Raw genomic sequence first — 21,530 nt, forward strand, 5'->3', positions numbered from 1 at the left:
ATGGCAGGTGAGAAGAAGCCCAAGAGAAAGTGCTGATCAATGAATAAAACAATCACACAGCTGCTGCCGGACAGTATCGCGGATTAAAAACAGTGACTTCCCAATTTCTTATGACTTATGACACTTTTTTTTTTTTTTTTTTTTTTTTTTTTACATTTTTACAACTTCAAAACATAATTTAGTCAAAATTCAATGTCACTTGTCATCTGTCTATATATGTGTGTGTGTGTGTGTGTGTGTGTGTGTGTGTGTGTGTGTGTCCACGTGTAGAGAACAGGAAACAGAATCAATAAAGAGATTCATGTTTAGCCTCCATAGTGAAAGGGCACAGTGTCATAATGCATTTAGGTGTGTAAGAAAATCACATGGCACAAAACAGTTTTCAGAGGGGGACCCAATCTTGTTACTTTCCTCCTGCTTTGAGTTGAAAATCTTTATTAGATTTCAGAGCCGTACAATTGGATTTGAAGACAGAGTCGGGGCCCATTTGTCTTGACCTTAGGTGTGACAAATAATTCTATTGTTCCCCTGGGGATCTGTTACCTTTCACAGCGTGCTCGGATTACACAGCTGTGTGGCGTTTAAGGAGCTTGGCCTGGAGTGACTGCCATGGCTCAACATGTTTCTCAGGAACATCTGTGCCGGCTGGCGGTCCACTGAGACATTTTGTCCCGGAAGACACAGAGTCTGCAGGAATAATCTTTCCTCTTGCATTGTAATGTCTTTACTTTATTATGACAAGGCTAATCTGAGGTATTATTATTATTATTATTATTATTATTATTATTACCGGAGGTAAGAAAAACAATTTAATGCAATTGCAAAATGCCTTTAATTTTTTGTAAATACATTTAAATAAAACACTTATAAAGTGCAAAATTGATTGCAATAACATACATTAATGAAAAGTAACTTTATTCCTGTATTTTGCAGTAATGTACAATAATAATAATAATAATAAAAACAACCAAATAAATAAAAATAAAAACATAGGTATGAAAAAAGCATGGATATCAGAAATGGACTGTAGATGCTGAAGCCCAAAACAACCCAACATACAGGACAGCACGCGGCTGAGGAGCACAGTCTCAACACTGACAGTACCACCGAGTCATGACAAATCATTGTCACACTGAATCCACAAACATGAAAACACAAAGCAGAGAGGTGTGTACACTTGAGTTTGCTGTTTATGTTAGATAGGAGTCCGGGGCCTAAACACATGTCAACCAAAGTGTGATTTACCAGTGCTGCAGTTCAAAACACAAAAGTTTAGCCACAGTGTTAATGAAAGCACATGGTAGAAAAACAAGAGAAGAAAAGAAAAGAAAAGTGTGTGTTGCAGCAAAGGGTGTTCTCTCTTTGAACGGGACACCCCTCAAAACATCATCATGGCAGACAGCAGGTGTTTGTGATATTTTCCCCCCACAGCTAAAACAAATGTGAATGTTAACCAGCTGGCTAGTGACATGCAGCGTTCACAGAGCACCTCTGATATTTCCAGCATGGTCAAAACGTCACTTTACTGTTTATACTGCACTGAATACACAAAGACTGAATCCGTAGGTGTTTTTCCCCAAAATAAGACAATCTCTTTCTAATTCACCCATCAAAGAATTTTCTGTCATGGATTAGTTGCTCTTTGGCTTATTCATCACAGTAACACTGACGCAGGTTACAATCACTGCAATGTTTGAGCTGGACCACATTTACTTCTCGCTGCAGAAACCACACTAATTTTGAGAACAGTGACATAAAGTCACAAAGTATTCTAAAATAATAATAATAAAAAAAGTAAAAGATTTCTTTTTATGAGTTTACATGGCACATTCATGATAGGCAGATATTTTTCATAATATAGTGATGAAGGCAAATGAGATCTAAATATATTGCCAAGATAATGGCTAACCCCAAATTATTCCTTCTCCAAGTTATATTGCTGCTGTTGAATTCAACCCAAAAACAAAAAATAAATAAATAATAATAATAATAATAATAATAATTATTGTTGTTACTGTTTTTTTATTGTTATTGTTGTTTAACAAAATGAAATGGTTTCCAATTTCCAGTTCATAAGTCCAAGATGCAGAATTTTCTCAAACTATAGAGAACTGTATAATCCCTTCAGTTTAAATCAAAACATCACAATCACCAAAATGGGTGGTTGCGCTCTGGCCTGGGATCAGATCCTCCAAACCTCTGTGAAATTTTAAACATCAGATGGGACATGGGGAAACAGCCACTAAAAAAAGTCAGTTGTATCAGTTTACAGGTGCATCCAACTAAATCTGTCAGTCTGTTTTAACATCTGCTATCATGTTACATAAATGTGTGCCAATAAAACTATGAACAGCTCATAATTATATGTATGTTAAGATACTTTGAGGGGATTTTATGAATGTCCTATGTAAATCCCTTTCCTCCTTTAACACTGATATAAAACAAGTCATTTTTATGCAGTGTGAGTAACCCAGAATCTTAGTGAAAATCTGATGATCTCATGTCTGTATAAAATCCTACACCATCCAGAGCCTCACCATCACAGTCCATTTACACAGTAACTCTTGACCTTACAGACTTCAATGTCACTCGGCTACTGAGATAAATGAAGTAAGGACTTTCATGATGGTGGCTTTCACTTTTCCTAATCCTGTGCCCATGCTGCATCTTTAAACACCACTGTCTGATATTACAGAGATGAGAAAATAATATGTTAGTTGATAATACAATTCTTAACAAAGTCTTTGGGCACATTACACAATTCCCTACCAAGTCTTTCAAGCGGGGGCATCCTGGTGGCTCAGGTGTGGATCCATGACAGTGTGAGATATTTCGAGTCATGTCATCTGTTAACTGTCTGGTAAACCAAAAAAAAAAAAAAAAAAAAAAGCCCAACAATAATCAAATAAAAACAATAAAACAAACATTGCAGGTAATTACATAAGGCAAACAAAGGTATATACTTTCAACCACATCATTTGCCTACACAGCGCTCAAATCACTTTTTAATTGCAACATGGAAACGAAAGGCTCTTTGTACAATATAGCACCACTCAGAAAACCTTATTGCGTCCCCCCCCGTTCAAAGACATCTATTTGCAAAAGGGAATCAAAATGTGATAACGTGTGCTACAAAATGAAGTAGTGTATTGATTAATAACAAGGCAATCAAACAATGATCACAAATGCGTAGAAACAATAATATTGCATTCACATTGTGGCCTAAAAAGTCACACCAGTCAGTAACAGTAACATGATATTGTGTGGCCATCAGTTTCAGTATTTTACTGTATTTCAACACGTCCAATCTTAACAGGTTGTATTGTAATAAAATTAACTAGCTATTAATTGAACATAATGTCAAAGAAACAAAATTACAGAAACGTTTTTTTCACTATTTTATCTTTGGAGGACGACGTAAGAAAAGCAGGTGCAGAAACGTGGCTGCATCTGTTTTACTAGACATGTGAATATCATGTTTGTGTCCAGGAACATGACTCAGCACTAGCGGAGTTTAGTTTAGTTTAGTTTTGCCATCCACTGAATACTGCCACAATGTGAACGCAGCTTAAGCCTAGGCACTCACACAGTTACGCCAGTAAAATACTCCAAAACTCAAGAGGCAAAGTTAACCGGGTGGCAATTCACATCACGTGTCCGACAATCTCAAAGCAACAACAAGTCAACAACTTGAAACCTTTAAACAAAACACTCAACATTGCTTTTTTCCCCCACACTAACATTGCTACTATACGCAAGAGGTATCATAAAGGCCTTTTTACAAAACAAACAAACAAAAAGATCAGCCATCTAATAAAACTAGTATTAGCCATCTACCAGTGAGCTCATTCCCTTCTCAGAATTATATTGTTTTTTCACCCCACGATCTGCAGTCTGTAACGACACCCTGCTTGCAACAACAGCGCATATTACCACGTGCTGTATCAAAAGACTCGAAAAACTATGACTCTTCTCTGAAAACAAGAGTGACTGGGCACATATGTGAAATATTTGGCACATACCTGTACGTAGCAAATATAATAAACACAGAAAAGCTCAATAAGGAATATCAAAATTTCCCACTAAAGTGTTCAGCCCAAGGCAAAGATGAAGCCTTCACTGATGTGATGTTCTCCTCATTCTGATTTTTTTTTTTTTTTTAATTTATCAGAGGTAAATATCTATTTGTGTTCATCTCAGCTGTGGGCAGGCTACACTAAGGCAATTCAACGGCTGCTAATGCCAAGTCTAAACACAGGGAAATAAAATCATAAGAATGAGAGTCCACATTAAAGGTAAGTAAAACTCCATTACCAAAAGTATTTCAATTCCCGTGGGGCATGTTAAATTGCCTACTGCGTGCAAACAAGAGTCAACGGCCAAATAGAGATAAGTGATCCTATTGAGGGTGGAAATCAAATTTCTGCCTTGCAGTAGTGTACAAACTACATCCATTATGTTTCATTTGGCAATCCCAGTGACTCTGTGTTTGAAACAGAGCTGTTGGGTCGCTGTCAACAATATGACATTCATCACTCATCACATTCTGCCTTCACAAACAGTTGTAGACGTTTAAGTAATTTTCCATTGAGCTGGCATTCACAGCATGCTGATAAAAATCCAGGCATGTTTACGGGTTGAAAGGAGAAAAGAAAAGAACTTTTGTAATCATGCCTGGGTTACTGAAAAACACATTTCTTTGCCAAATCACTTTTTCCATTTTGTGTTCTGGCTGGACACAGTTGCTTTGCAACACAAACATATGGCAAGTACACCAGAGGGAAAATCATTGGTGAAATCCAAAAATAACAGTTAAAGTTATATTTGTATAGCAGCATACAGTAAAAAAAAAAAAAAAAAAAAAAAAATTAAAAAGCATTAAAATAATTGGTCAGACAAATTGTAAAAATTATTTCAGCCAAGTACACAAATGATTCTTCCTGCTGTGCTGTCATATTTTTGCCTTCCACAGGAACCAATTTATTTGTTGTATAGGTGTACTAATAGTGTTGAAAACTAGGTAGCAGGAGCAATTAATCATTACTAATGATGGTTTTAAAAGTCGGTATGCAGTGATAAGACCCCAAAGATTTGTGTAGTTTCACAACAAATGGCTGATTTAAATGACGACAGCCTAAATCAGTCAAAGCCAGACTCTTCTTGTGTGTGTACACAGACACACACACACACACACACTTATATATATATATATATATATATATATATATATATATATATATATACACATACATATACATATACATACATACATATATATATATATATATATATATATATATATATATATACACATACATATACATATACATACATACATATATATATATATATATATTCCCTGATTATTGTAGCAGATAGTATCTACCCCTCCAGAGGAAGGCACTATGAATGGTTTGTGTCCTCGGATGTTCATCAACTGGTTTTGACTGATAGCTGTATAACAAAGTCCCAGTAATTGTAAAGGACCTAAAATATAACTAAGCCTCTTAACTGAGACATTGGGTTAGCACTGCAAAGCACATTCCCCTATTTTTCTTGGTATAATCATTAGCAAACAGCACACCCTGTCCTCCCCCTAAGAGTACAGCATATGAAGATAATAAATTATGTGTCGTATTTTCATATATACCTGAAGTCAGAGAGGCACAAATCTCTGTTAGGGAAAGGCCTGCAGACAAAGGCGGTCCTCCTGACTATGTTAAGGATTTTGTCTCCAGGTACTTGCTTTAGGTAACAGGAGAGAGTTTATTTGATGTTACCTGTTATGAGTCTTTCATTCATGTTCTCACGCTCTGTTGTCCTTCATTTGTGATGAAACTCCTCCTGCATCGTGCTAAAGGTAGAGATAGCCTACCCAGTACACAACATTGAACAGCAAGAAGGAGGTGGGGAAAAAAACACGTGAGTATGCATCCAGTTCATGTATATCTATGTGAACGCTTCCTCTTCGCCATGCACCTCCTTTACACTCCTCATAGCAGCAGAAGAAGCTCTGGCAGTCTTTTCCATCCAGGCACTCGTAGACACAAGCGTCCTCGAACTCCTGCCAGTACATGGAGTTGTTTAAAGTGATGACAGTGTGTGGCGGTCCCACATCCAACACAGAGTAGTTCTGAAAAGCCGGTGGAAGAGAGACACATGGTCAGGGGAGAATAAATACTGGGAGGCAGAGAGAGGAAATGCACTGTCACACATTTAGTAGCACTGCAGAAAGTAAAACTGAGCTGAACACACACACACACACACACACACACACACACACACACACAAGGTCAGTTTTGTTTCAATTACACATGAATCCACACTTGCAAATGTACACTATGTAATTTGTAACAGCAAATCCATTTTCCTAAACACAAACAAATTTCCAAATTTAAAAAACACCATGCAGCTCATACCTGCATTATAAACATTTAATATGTATTTGCGACTCCTAATCCTAATCCCATGGGTTTCTCTGCAATTAATATCCATGAATATGAATGCATTTTAACATTCACAAACATATACCCAGTACAGCACAGACAATGTGTGTGCTTTACATATGTTCCCATTCAAATGTCAGTTTTTGCGTGCTTTAAAAACTGACATTTGGATTATGGAATCAGTGAATGTAAACCAGTGGATTTGGTCCCATTTTTTTTTTTTTAATTTTTTGACAGATTTTGCAGCAACATCACATCCAACAATCCACAAATGTGTTTCAGCCAGCCAGATCACATTATTTGACTACATCATCATTTGCCATCCCATTCATCAGAGAAAGGGGACTGCCACTCCAAACAAGATGGCAACAACAGACACCCTCATTTAAGGGCTCCCCGTCAGGCGGTGAAACCCCGCTAGGCAGAGTTTGCTCTCGATTCCCAGCGGCAGGGTTCCAACCTGCCAGCTCTGAATAGTGATGATAACTGTCCAACACGAAAAAAACAGAAACCCAAACAGTGGAAGACAAACACACTGTCATACAGTTTGTTTGCTGCTATCACCTCACATGAATGCACTAAATTATGTCTGTATACTGACAGTAAGGGATATCCACCAGACATCTGACTGGTGCTGGGTGTTCTTCAGCAAATATGTGGCCAACATCTGAGGCACGGAGGTACAAGGGACTTTTGTTTTCGTAGTGACAACCGGAAGGCAGCTGCCTCCTCCGAAGCTGCCAAAGTGGACCTGCCCCTCTCTTAGATCACAGAGGCAACGTGCACACTGTGACTTGCTCATCTGGGCAGCCAATGCTCAAGCCTATTCTCCCCGCTTTATGAAGGAATTGTAAATTTTGTCATTTGTTTTGTGTTAGGAAATGAACAGTGCTGGGGCCATCATATAAACTTGATAAGTAGGGCATAATGCACAAAAAATTGATGCAAAATGCCTATTTAGATTCATTATTATGAGCAAAAATGATTTCAGATTTCTGCCAAAAATGCTCAACAGGACTGAAACCAGAAGGATCTGTGTCTAACATTCATCCACACTGGAACAGAAGCGTAACTTCTGCCAACATAAACAAGTCTGACAAGGTTGCCATTCAGTGTCTGACCAGTAATGAGAAGTTTTGTGGCTCTTTGAATAAATTACAATAAATGCTGGAAAATCAGCCACGTTCCTCGGCTAGGTTAAGAGTCTGCAGTTACCTGACTCATTGACTGCAAAGTGAGGTGATTAGATGTGAAGCAGCTGTCTGTTATGTAGAACTGACAGCCTTCAGATTGTGCTCACTAGCCAATCAGAATTGAGTATTCAACAAATCTGAGGAATAAATCCAGTTAAAACTGACTGTTATCTGAAAAATGTGAAGCTGTAGCTGCTGGCTATGTAATGGCAATAATAAGGAAATGCAAAATGTACATGGCTAATTAAGAAAAATATATATTGCATCCCTCACCGTGAGGATTATATATTTAAACTACCGCTGCTAACTGCCTTTTCATTTATTCAAACCTTTATGTACACAGGGTAGGCAATTGAGAGCAAGCCCTCTTTTACAAGGGTGCTCTGATTACAATACAATTATTAAATAAAAACTATGAGAATTACTGTCTTGTGTGTATTTAAAAACTAATTTCCCAGTCTCAGTGCTAATACAGATTGCTACAGAATATTGCAGAGCACTGAGCACAGCTTGTCAGACAATGCAGTGTACTACACAATAAAATATTGTAGGGATTTCCTGCCAAATTTGAGTTGATAACTTGCAGACGGTCTAAAAAAGACTTCCAGGCAGCTACCTCAAACCTCAGAGGCAGTCAAATTGTGTCTCCAAGAAAGCTTTACTAGTGCCTCACAAGTATAAAGTATAGTAAATATTACACCCTGCCAGGCAGCAAAGTCATACAGAGGCTTTCCTGCTCGGTGCCAAAGTGACTCTGACTCCAAAGTAATAACAGACAACAAACAATGCTAAGCTATGACCACTGCCAGCAACGCTCAATGCAATTTGGCTTTGGCTTAGGGTTCATCAAGGAGGGCAATAACATCTTCATTAGATCAATCTCACATCGGTAATTTCTGTAGGGAAGGATAACAGCATTAAATTGACCTATATGCTGAAACTGCATAATCTTTATCCCTATTGTTCTCATTATTGGCTCCAACTCCATGAGGGATCAGATTTGGCTTCACAGATCAGACCTCAGCTAAAAAACTTGGGTGTTATTTTAAATACTGATCTTTTTTTTTTTCTTTCTTTTTTTCTTTTTCTTTTTTTTTTTCTTTTCTTTTTTTTTTTTTTTTTTACCTTTTTACATTTTTGAACCAAAACATGTTTTCCATTTAATTAGCCTGGCCAAAGAGAGACCATTTGTAATCCAACAAGATGCTGAGAGGCTTGTCCGTGCCTTCATATCTAGCCGACTATTGTAAAACTCTGATACAGTCAATAAATTACCGCGCCATTTGTAGCGTCATTTCCAGCATTACATTTTTGTCTGTCTTCACACACATTGGTAATGTTTTAAAATAATTAAAAATTCAAACAGTGTCTTATTTCATCCTCCACAGCTGACTGAAAAACTCTGAGACACCTTTACTACCCTGTGGGATAAACTGCAATAAACTCATTCATGTCACTACAATCAGCAAAATGTATCAACATAAATTCAGAAACTAGATCCTAACATCATTTCGCATTTTATATTGTCAAAAGTTCACTGATCACTGGTTCACTGCAGTAGTTGAGCCTAATTCAACAAGAACAAACAAGCAGAAACATATCTCAAAAGCTATTTCTAAACAAATTTTACACATATTTCCTTTTTTCTCATCTGCTTGTCTGAGACAGTTATAACCTGCTGAATGGACACGGGTGCTGTCTGACCTCCAAAAGGCTGTCTCTAGTGTGGCGACAAAACAAACAAACAAACAAGCTGATAATTACTTGGCAATGGGAGGTAATTAACTTTTCTTCCTCTGATACTGAACTTGAGAAGTCAGCATCTCAAGTGGCATTAGCCCAGCTGCTAGCAGAGTCTACATATTCAACAAGTTACATAATCATCCACGGAGCGGAAAATAATTTTTCTCTCCTGCATTCAATCTTGAGCTGGCTGTGAAAGTGTCACTTCACTATGCACAGACCAGTAGACCAGCAGCACTGCATCCAATACAGCAGGCTCCTGCCAAGGAAGTAAAGGTGAAGCTCCAAATTCAGCATTCATTTTTAGAAAAGCTCTTTTCAAATTAGTTTTATTATTATCACTGTAAAGGCAACATTTCCTGTGCTTTTTGTCTATTACCTACCGGACATACAGTAATGCTGCTGTCATTTGAAAACCTTGACCACTGTGTATTTTTCAGTCTACCCAAAGGAGTTTGAAAGGAGTTCAAAAGTCCAAGCACTGCATTGTTTTCTCAACCTCCAGAGGAAATTATATATTGTTCATCTTAACTTAAAACATTAAAATCACCAAAACTGGGGAAACTTTGGCTTTGTTTCTGCACAGATCGACTGACAATTTGAACTCTGTCCTCCAACTGATGACTGTATAGAAAAAGACTGTCTGTCTTGAGGCTTGAACAGATTGATCAAACAGTCCTTAAAATAGTAACAACCTTTTCAGAAAAGCTTACAGAGGGCAGTGTCACATGATCTCAACCCTGAAAGCCTTTGTCACTTCCAAAGATCCTTGTGACCAAAGCAAAATCAAAACAATGTCAGGAAATAGCTAGAAACACCTTATGATCACATCTCAATGGTTGTTTTTTTAACAACTGTTACTGGACAATATTTTATCTATCTATATAAAAGAAAAAAAATATTGATTCATGCACAACCTTACCGATCTTGTAGTTTTGCTGCAACTGGGTCTTCGAGTGCTGTACGAGTAGTAATTTAATGTGGCATACTCCATCAAAGCAGCAAAGACGAAGAGGAAGCAGACAGTGACAAAAAGATCCATGGCAGTGACATAAGACACCCTGGGCAGTGATGTCCTGGCCACTGTGCTGAGCGTCGTCATGGTCAGCACTGTGGTTATACCTGCAGGGCAGACGGAGAGAGGGCCACATCAAGGAGTGTTCAAAGTCAAGGTTTGGGGAGCCATGAGGTTTTGTTTGGGTCCAGTTGCAGTTTGACAGCTGTGCCACTGTACTGTATTTTACGAATCATATTTGTGTTGGCCAGGGCACCCGGTGGCTCACCTGGTGTCATCCTTGTTGCAGTGACCTGGATTGGATTCTGGCCTGAACCCTTTGCTGCACGTTTTCCCCTCTCTTTCCTGCCTCTCTCCATTGTCCTATCTAAGAAAACAGATGCTGAAAAAAAAGGAATTGTATTGTCCCTACATTTTTGCCTGCAGACCCAATGGTCCAAGTTCAGTTCCAAGTAGAGGCTTGACCAATGCTAACACTAACACTAAAAAGTGTTTGTATTTAAGGTGGGGTTTAATTGAATGAATGTCCAAATAAAAATAATAATAAAAAAATGTCTTCATTTCAAGAAAGGCCTAGCCAAGAAAGCAGTTTTATTACAAACATACTAAATAGAAAGAAGTAGATCACATCACAGGTCCCCCTCTCTTTTCCTTCTATTATATCATGACTGGGCTCTGGAGCTTGGAAATGAAGAATCCAGAGTTTTTGACAGCTCAATATTATGTATAAAATACTGAGTCAGCTTCCATATTTGCGATGGTCCACTTTTGAACAGTGATTTGTGTTGATTGCATCATGAACAGAGATGAAGATTTTTGTTAATTTGTTAATTTGTGTAAATAAGAAAAGGTTAAGTGCTGATCTTTGGTGTACTATTCCACAGCTGTAGCTGTAAAATATTTTTATAATTAAAGACTACTAGCCAACACATTCATGCCAAAAAAAAAACAGATGACCTAAACTTTTCCACTTTGTGTGACTGGTCGTGAACAAAAAAATGAGTCATTTTATTTATTGTTAAACTGGCTTTAGCCTGTCCTGACAGTGTCTTTTAACTGCTATGTAAATTAGTGAGCTAATATTGGCTTGTGGGCCACAACGGGACATACTGATGATATAATACCCTGAGCACGTGTGAATGAAACTGATTCACAGAGATAACAAAAAACTGGCAACAAAACAAATTCACTCAATTCATCCAGTTCCTCTCGTATCTCGAGCTGGTTTCATTCTCACCCCTTTCCCATCTCCCTCCATCATGAACATCATAGGGTTGCTTATGAGAGGGGAAAAAAAAACCTGACTCTGCCACTGTTTCACTGAGGTTTCCATGGCAACAAGCTGGCCCCATCTATTTCAGGCGGACATCTCACACTTTTCCTTCAGCCTCTGCTTGCCACAGTGATTATGATTACCCTTACCTGTTTGCCTGCCTTCTGCTGATAAAGTGGCACAGATTCAAGAGTTTTTTTTTGCTCGAAACAAAAGAATGAACAGCAGCTTCGAGCACCGGGAGGCTCTGAAAAGCATTCCTCCATATACTGCCAACCTTATGTGGACGAAATCATTGTGAGATATGCTCTGTGTGATTTTGTATTGGACTGGCACGTATGGTTTTCAAGCCCACTGATGTGACTGGTTTTCTGAAATAGTACAGATGAAATTGAAATTGAAATCTAACAGACAAGAATGTGATCATCTTCACTTGCTGCTGATGCCCGTTAGCAGGTATTTGTTACTGAAACTCGAATCACGCCGAAAAATCAGAGATGTAGTTGAACAAAGTGGATGCCTAAAGATACACAGGAAGTACTGACAACAAATTCACTCATCATTTTGTTTCCCTGTCCTTTTTTTGGGAGTTCCTAACATGTGTGTGTGTCTGAGCACATGATCCTCCTGCAGGACAGTGTTTGTTTGGTACAGCGAACGGTTGTTGTACCCTTTTTGAAAACACTCCAAAATCTGACAATGAGGAAAATCAGCAACAGATATTATTCATGAAGAGCTGAGGAAAAAAAATCACACATCCATGAAAATAATACAATTGACACAATATTGGCAAAAACTTCAAAGTACGTTGCATTTAGGCTTTTTTTATGCACTCAGAAGTGAATTGGGGTGACAAGCCTTAATCAGAATTTCCAGATTTTTTTTGTACTGCCAATCAAAAATGTTTAAAAATCTTTTGATCAAATGGCATTTTCCTTTTTTTAAACCCTTGAAGAAAGTGCTGGGCATACGCAGCATCGCTCAAATGTGTTGGCTTGATGTGCTGAAGAAAATGTAAAATAAATAAATAAATAAAATAAAGGACTGAAATCAATTACCTTCATCAAAACGTTCCACAGGACTGCACAAGAATAAACGGAGAGCATGCACTTAAAAGGGAAAAAGCATAATAAAACAGAGGAAACAAATGGAGTGATTCAAGTTGTATGACAAACATATCCACAAAAAGTCATTCAAAATAAGTAAAATGCAATAAAAAAATAAATAAAAAAAAAACATGCTAATGAAATGCTGAAAAAAGCTACAATTTAAGGGACTCAAGATGACATCTGGACGTGAGCTGAATGAACATCCAGTGGTTCCAACGATCATTTTAGTTTTGTTTGAAAGCGACTCAAACCTATTTTTCAGCAATAAACCAGGTACTTGTATGTAAGAGGCCAAGCGAGCTGAGCTGACCGTACCTAACGCTGTTCTGGCTGGTGTGGCGTCTTTTTTAATCCAGAAGGAAACCCAGGAGAGCACCACCGTCAGGATGCAGGGGATGTACGTCTGGATGGTGAAGTAGCCCATCCTTCTGCTCAGGTCAAAGTAGACGGTCATCACCACATAGTCACCTGTGGAAATGAGACAGTGAGTATATCATTAATAAAACTTTAAAAGTATCTAGAAGATAGAAGTTGATGCAGGTGGATATATTTTAAATCACCATGAACAGCATTTTATTTCCCATGATTTTATGTGATTCCTGTTGGAAAAAGATGCTGAGAGAAGGCATGAAAATCATACACAAAAGTGCACAACAATGGGATATCACTCAGGGAGAGAAAGGCAGTTTTATTTGATAGTGGCAGGATTCATCTGAGATCTGTGATGGTTTTATTATTTACACCTCCTGCTTGAAGTTCTGTTTGAATTTACCACTGCCGGTACCATTGTGGGCTTTGCTGATTGTGAAACTGATGGCACAGCAGGTCTAGGGTCAATGCTCGTTCATTTGACTGGCAGGAGCAAATTCAAACATGAGAACCAGTCCAAAACAATGCTCAAATTTTGAGCAAATACTGCAAAATGAATGGAGTCTGTCCAGACCAGTAGGAACAGTTCCTTATGGGACGTTCACATATGCGCAGCAATTTCCACATCTCACATTCCTGTTTATGTAGACTGCATGCAATGCATGCTGGTAGCCACTGAAATGCATTTCCAGAAGTGGTCAAGCACAACAACAGCCCCATGTTAGATTGCTTTTTATGCAAATCACGTGCCGACACCAGTCCCGATGTTCATCAACATCGTGAAGAACTGTGTAAACTAGGCACGGCAGATTAAAAGTGATTGAAGATTTATTAACTGCGTCGCCCATTTTGCTCCTGTAATGTACTCAGAAACTGAATTTGATGGATAGTTTGATGGATAATGGACATTTTGTCAGTTTTCACTGACAAAATGTCACTGTCAGTTTGGGGCAGGAGTTTTGACTTTCTCTCATGAGCACACCCACCAGTTACTGTCCCGTGTAACTGGTACAACGTGATAGTTGGCTTCTCATTCACAGTGATAGATTGTCTTTACTGACTGAATAATAAATGTCAGGTTATATTCTATGCAGTTTTGAATCAAATAGGAGGGAATGAAGATGGAAAATTTATTTTAAATATCTAATTCTGGCACACACAAGGGGAAAAAACACAGGTAGCAATAGGTACCTACTTAATAATTAAACAGTTAAACATGACATTGTGAACATAAATTTAACATAAGTTTAAAATTATGTGACATTATTATCAAATTATCAAAACTACAGTAGACAGATCAAAATATCCCCAGAAAGTGACTCTCTTTTTGAATATCACTAACAGAAATTGGATGCTTGAGTGCTCAGGATGTATGTAGTTAGTTCTGCTACAATAACTTAAAAATTCAAAGGATTATTTATGAATTTTGACCTTTGTTCCAACAGGTAAACAGATTTGCACATGAAGAGTCAGACATCAAAGAATAATTAATTAACACAACATTAACTTGAGCCTCTGTGTGGTCCAGGTCATAAAGATATCCTCTGGACTCTGGGATAAAAGGTAATTCATCATCTTTTTAGTCATTGCATTTTTTTGTCAATGAAAATATGGCTAACAAGCCTCGGCTTAATTTATCCTGCAATGAGAGGTGACATAGAAAAAATATCAAATAATTTCCTTAACACCTCTTTCCGGGGACGATAAAGAACAGGAAAATGCAAGAGTATAAGATACATTTGCTACATAGGTATTATTATATGTTTACCTATGCCACACTATGCCATGTTCTCAAGTCCTACAGCAGTTCAGAATTTAGACTATTAGCACATACTAACCATGGGGATGATTCAGTGCAAGATGCTGGAAGCTTACCTGCTGTAGTCTGTATTATGTCTGAAGTATTTCTCAAGCCCATAAAATCAAACTGGTAGAGGCGCCAGGACTTTTGGTCAGCTGCCTCCACAGAGTTCTTCCTCCACTTGTAAATCATTTCATCTTGCGGGTACCCATCTGCAATTACACAGAGCATGTGTGTGTGACCCTTGGCGCCGCATGGCACATCCTAATGATGGATATCCTATGCAGACAGACCTAGGGCACTGCAGAGCAACATTTGTCTTGTGCTGGAGGCCAGCTAATGAAAGACAGTCTGGAATGAAGACAGAGGCTGCAAGAAAGTAGAGTAAATGAAAGGTTTGGTTCAATAATGTACTAAATCCATCTTGATGTTGGGCTTGACCTTCACATGATGCGCACAGTGCCTGGGAGAGCTTTTACCATTGATCATGTGAGTTTGATGATGGGTTGAGGATAACAGTTCAACTTTGATGCTGCATCGCCCTGAATTTTTCCTTTGCCGAACGGACACAAATTCATTTTAACTGGAAGAGCTAACAAAATTATGATCATGCCTGATAGCAATTTGATGTAATAAGCTTTCAATTAACAAAAACATTAACTGTGGGGGAAGATGTTGCCCTAACTGCTAATTGTTTCCAAACATGCTTGATGAATGAATTCCATTAACATTTGCTACAGTTCTCTTGTTTGGTATTAATGACATCATTAAAAATCCCACTTTCACGACTCTAATTCAAAAAAGCAACTTATGTTGAAAATAACTCTGTAATAGCAATAAACGTGTTTGACAGAATAGATTGGCAAGAAGTTTGCATGGAACATTCATAAGAGGCTGGATGCACAATTTATCATACATTCATAAATTAACAACATTCATAAAAGATTTACTACCTATTTGACTATCATGATGGCAGAGTAACTTTCAAAAAGTGCTCTGGATTGATACCATCTTAAATTTAATCATGGAAATGGCAAGTCACTCAACAGGTCATGTTCTAGAGAAAATATCTACCTTTGGATACTCTTACGTCGCTATGTTATCGATGTGTGATGTACAATGTGTTCCAGGAGTTATTTTGGGATTAAGGGTTGTAATTTACCTTTTTGATAATCCCAGCTCCTCTAAACCTGCATGCTCTGCGTCTCTTTCATTTAGTGGTTTCCTACATTTCCCAGAATGTGCCTAAACTTGTTCCAGTGAGCTGTGGGCTACATAAGTCTGTAAGCAGTGAGAGCAGTATTTAAAGCAATGGCAAACGCCTCTTGTGTTTACGATGCATTATGCTCTATTAAGGCTACTGCTGGTGGAGGAGTTGGTATCTCAGTGGTTTGGTATCCCGGAGGAGGGGTTGTCTCCGCAAAGGTGTGCTTTGCCACAGGGAAATTTATCAATGCTGTCTTCACAGGGTTACCACCCCATGAAATAATTTCATGATGGGCTCTAATCATCAAAACCTTTCAGTGAAAAGTTGCCTCTCGTCCAGAGTATTTTCTGTCTTGCAATAAAAGCTGTTGTTGCTCAGTTTCTCTGATTGAAATGGTTTTCTATCTCTACAGTTCAGAGAACAAAAGATAACACCACATCCATAAAATGGTAATTAAACAGTTGCATTATATGTAGCCTATCACAACTTATTTCAGGGTTTAATATTTATTTATTTATTTATTTATTTATTGTCAGAAGACAGGTAACTAGCCCTCCCTGGTATACTATATAGTATACTAATCATGGTATGTGATGCATTAGACTAATAATCATGTACTGTAGTGCAGACTACAAAGGTTCTCTCCTAATATATTTACTTCTGTATATCAATCTATCCAGCTTTTTGTGTCATACTCAGTTGATTATTCCAATGTACCTGATGCATGAAGGCCTAAAAGGTAAGCAAATTTGACTTAATCAGAAATCAGACACATTGTCATGGCAACCAAGCTAATGTCCAGTAATTTTCTTGGCCCAGGAAATGGGTCTAATGGATCACAGCAGGCGGGGTCTACAGGCACAGCAGTGGTGGGTGGTGAGCAGAGCAGATTTTACAGTTGGTCCTGATTGCAAAGACATATTTCTTGAAATTGTGCTCCATTAATCAAAACTCTAAACACAAATGCAGATCTCCACCCCCATCTTCATAAACTTCAAACTTCCATGTCAAAACCAAAATCCTCTGTCTAAACCAACCTTTACCTTCAGATATTGCCTGAAGAAAACAACAAAGAGGAAGAGGATCCAGGCAGTTTTTTAAGGTAGCGGCAAAAAAGAGGGAGACAATTGCCTGGGAGGCAGCTCCTGTCAGAGAATAAATGTCCCCGAATCAAGAGCATAACATGAAGGAAAACATCATCATCTTTTAAAAATATTACTTCTGGATGAATCAGGAGACATTTGTACTGCCAAGTGTGTGTGTGTGTGTGTGTGTGTGTGTGTGTGTGTGTGTGTGTGTGTGTGTGTGTGTGTGTGTGTAGTGTGTGTGCAGTGTGTATACATGCTTGAAGGTTTGCTTGAATGTTTGTGCATGTGTGAAATATGTGCTTTAAGAACATGCTAAAAAATGAACAGATAAAAAGAAAAAAGAAAAAATGCAGTGATTATACATGCAATAAAATAAATGAAATATAATTAGATAGAAATAGAAATGGAAAAAGATATATACTACAATCCATGAATATGTATTAAGATTGCTGGATGCTAAACAAACACAAAAATATTACCATATAAAATCATTTTCAAAACTTGTGAGTCAAAGTTTTTACCTAAAACAGAGCCTTAACAGGCATTCAAATTGTTGATTATGCAATTGTGAATTGAACCATGCATGTGCTCTTCCCTGTTTGGACTGTAAACACTTGGCCTAGACACTAACAATGAGATTTGTGCATTCATGCGAGCCGCCAGCAAGTTTGAAGTGTCCCAACCAAGTGAGCCAAATGAAGTGAGGGTGAGTGGCTCTCCAGCCCTGTGACAGTCCCTTAACACAGAGGAAATTAAAGTGCTGGTTTAAAAGCAAAGGCTGCCCCAGTAGATATTGTGATACCAAAATTAAACACTGTAGAGCACAAGATATTCTAAAAAGCAGTATTTTAATTTGTGACCCTGGCTACTTTCACTATACACAATGAAAGGGGTTAATATTAGACTGTCATAGTATATCTCATCTGGCTTGACAATGCCAAAGCAGAACGAGCCGGCTCTCATGGTTAAGTGGTACAGCAAAAGCCTTGGCCAAGGAGTACTCACAGCTGGAGAAGATGAGTGGACAGGAGTGCTCATCCATCGGAAAGTTATGCAGCTGCAACTGGCATTCTGCGTTTATGGTCAGTCTAAAAAGGAGACAACACATTCATCATTTTATATCAGATTTCCCCTTTTCATTGTTTCATTGTTAAAATCTCAGTCCCAGGTTGTGGAGCACCCTTGCCTCGATTGGTTATGATTACACTTGTTTTTTCAATGACACTTTTGTGATAAGATATGCCTGATCTGAACTCAGCTGTGTCCCCAGATGTGTCTCCACACACTTCAGTGCGACCTGCCTGATCTATTTCAGTACATGTATTGATAAATTGTCCAGATTGTGCCCACATGCTGTCCACACCTCAATGAGATCCAAACTCAATGTGAACCAGGCCACCTCGGCACGCTGACTGATCAAAATGTCAAGATCCGATCTCACAATGTACAGACTTGACACTTACTGTGCCCCTGGCATGAATGGATGACCAAAGTCAAATTGAAAAGACAAGTGTAACCACGGCCCGTGACATAGATAGGTCTGAACACACCCTACTACCATACAATGACTTGAATGAGTACACATATGGGTTGCCATGTAAGACTTCAACATCCATGTTGACAACACTGAAAACTGTAATGCAATTTCTGATCATAATTGTGTTCAGTTTACAAAGGCATGCAATAGGTTTTTAATACAATAATGAACATACTGTAAAGACTTGTTGCCTTGATTCAGTAGCAGCTGAAATTTTCATGGCACTGTTTAACAGTCAATCTCCTTTATTGCCACTATCCTCTGTCATTGATCTAGCCGATAGCTTTTAAGGGCAACTATTGATTCTGTCGCCCCAGCTAGATTAAAACAGTCAGAAATAAAACCAATACTCCCTGTAAAAATGCAGAAATAGCATGGCTGATGAGACACTGTTGCAGACACTGTATAATAAGAGTATGAACATTGCAAGGAGAGCATACCTCTCAAATATGATGACCAACGACAGTGACAGTCCTCAAGATCAGATGATCAGATGATAAACTGTGTCCCTGTGACTGGTCCTGCTCTACTCTCTGTGCCTAAATGTGATGATGTTGTGCTTTTCTTTAGAGACAGAACAGCAGAATCACAGCACTGGCAATGTCATTGTTCATCTAGTTTTACTGCCACAGGTTTCATTTTAATATTTTAGTATAGCTGATGAAGATGTTCTGCATAAAGTAGTTTTCTGCTAAAAAAGTTGACAAATTACATAAACCTTACAGTTACAGTGTGAGTAGAAACTACTGTGGTGAGGAATGCAGTCTGAGGCTGACAAGGAAGCATGCAAGCTCCATTGTAGGTTTGCATTGTGTTTTTGTATTCCACCCTCTTTACAGGTTATTCAAAAGCTAAAGTGACTTAAAAGCAGAGTTTAAAGGGGAAAAGCCAGTTTCAGCAGCTACAGTATATCTGACACAGCCCCAAGTTTTAAAGGGAAATATAACAAGAGCTGAAGTTGCTCAGTTTGGGTTGTATTTGCTTGTGTAAAGTCCCAGGGTACAGTACAGACACTGTCAAGCCCTGTATAGCTTTATGGCGTCAGCATTTATTATTTTATACAACCTTTCACCACCTTCAGTGTGTATAATACACTTTTCTGGCAGCAGGTTGGAGTCCTCCCTCTAGCTGTCATTCACTTTTAGAGCTAAGTGTGCTAGCAGAGGACTTGCAACACTGCAAATCGATGCAAGGAATCTAAAGAATCAGCACAGAAATGTAAGCCCCTCTATATCAGTTTTGTCACAATGCAAAATGTAAACAATTACCTGCGTAAAAACCAGCATGAGACTATCAAATATTAATGGAGTACTATTTAAACCCACCTCCAAGTGTGGAAATGGAACGTCAAGGTCTGTCGGAAGATAAATTACTCGCCCTGATGGAAACGCGACAAATCATCCTGGAGGGAGGATGCAAAGTTAACCAGCACAGTAAGTGCTACCATAAAATACCAGCCTCACAGGCCACACTGTATATGACAAACGTGCCTGGAGGCTAGGAAAGTTGGGAATTACATCAGTTGTTCCTCTTTGACGTGGATCAGATTTGGAGATGGAGACACTATCACTGCCTGGGCTGTCGGAGGCAGTCGAAGTGTTCTTTGCTGGCAAAAATAATTATTGTACATTATTATAGAAATATGTTAGCCTAGCTGTTGTCGATACTTTTGTGCACATAACTGGGTACACAGTCTTGATTAAACGCCACTCAGTCACTTGGTTACAATGCCTCTCTCTCTCTCTCTCTCTCTCTCTCTCTCTCACACACACACACACACACACACACACACACACTCACATCTTAGACAAAGTTAAGATGGCTCACATCGTGATATCAGTCCATGAGTAGTTTAGAGCCACTTAAACTACTCATGAGGCAGCTAATCTTCATCCTTGTGTCAAATATTGTGCACTGTGTTGTATCTGAGAGTTCAGTATGCACTTAAATGTGAATTACAGACTGTTAGAGTTTAAGATTACTTCTGAATTATACTGGAAAAAAAGGAGATGGGGAAACACATTGTTATATTAAATGTGCATGCAACTGGAGAATGGTTGGTCAAAGCAGCTAGTCCTAAAGAATGGATGAATATGAGGAGATGTGGGGGGAATCTTTGTAATTCTGTTATGATCCTTTAACCTCATTAAATCGTGGAACTGAGACAATACCACACAAGTGGGACAGGCATAGACATCACAAAATGTCATCTCTGTTTACTTCAGCCAAGCCAAGGCACAATTAATACCAAATGACATTTCACTGTCTTTTTCTTCACACCATCAACAGATACTGGCCTTCACAGTCTGCAGTTCCCATGAATACTGAATATCAATATCTGTCCATAAGGACTTTGTGATTTGACTCGTCCATGGAAACCATGTTGTTTCTTTTGTTCATCATCTTTTTCAATTTATTCTTCATGGTGTGGTACATCACTGTGACATCACAAATTGGGCCGCAAGAAAAACTCCCCTCTGTTGTTTCAAAGATGATATTAAGCTGTATTTCCCAGTCCTTCAGTCGAAGAGGCACACTGTCGGTTTGACTTTACATTCATTACACAATCATTTCTGCAGATTCTGGACTGGCTTATTTACACACGCGCACACGCACGCGCACACGCACACACACACACACACACACACACACACACACACACACACACACACACACACACACACACACACACACACACACACACACACACACACACACACACACACACACACACACACACACACACACA

General features: G+C 38.5%; 1 protein-coding gene across 2 annotated transcripts in view; it reads right to left on the reverse strand.

Moving 5' to 3' along the window:
• Positions 1 to 5,412: 5,412 nt before the first annotated feature.
• gabrg3 (gamma-aminobutyric acid type A receptor subunit gamma3) overlaps positions 5,413 to 21,530 on the reverse strand; it is a 69,734-nt gene continuing 53,616 nt past the window's right edge. The window contains exons 5-11 of one of the 2 annotated variants that reach the window (XM_030049637.1): positions 18,250 to 18,332; positions 15,024 to 15,161; positions 13,095 to 13,247; positions 11,552 to 11,566; positions 10,636 to 10,660; positions 10,305 to 10,515; positions 5,413 to 6,133 (exon numbers count right to left, since the gene is read on the reverse strand). In XM_030049637.1, coding sequence (XP_029905497.1) covers positions 5,855 to 6,133; positions 10,305 to 10,515; positions 10,636 to 10,660; positions 11,552 to 11,566; positions 13,095 to 13,247; positions 15,024 to 15,161; positions 18,250 to 18,332 — 904 coding nt within the window. In that variant the 3' untranslated portion in view covers positions 5,413 to 5,854. The remainder of the gene's footprint in view (positions 6,134 to 10,304; positions 10,516 to 10,635; positions 10,661 to 11,551; positions 11,567 to 13,094; positions 13,248 to 15,023; positions 15,162 to 18,249; positions 18,333 to 21,530) is intronic. The other variant, XM_030049636.1, reaches the window with a different exon arrangement.

This window comes from Myripristis murdjan, chromosome 4 (assembly GCF_902150065.1).
Source record: "Myripristis murdjan chromosome 4, fMyrMur1.1, whole genome shotgun sequence".
Lineage (NCBI taxonomy): Eukaryota > Metazoa > Chordata > Actinopteri > Holocentriformes > Holocentridae > Myripristis > Myripristis murdjan.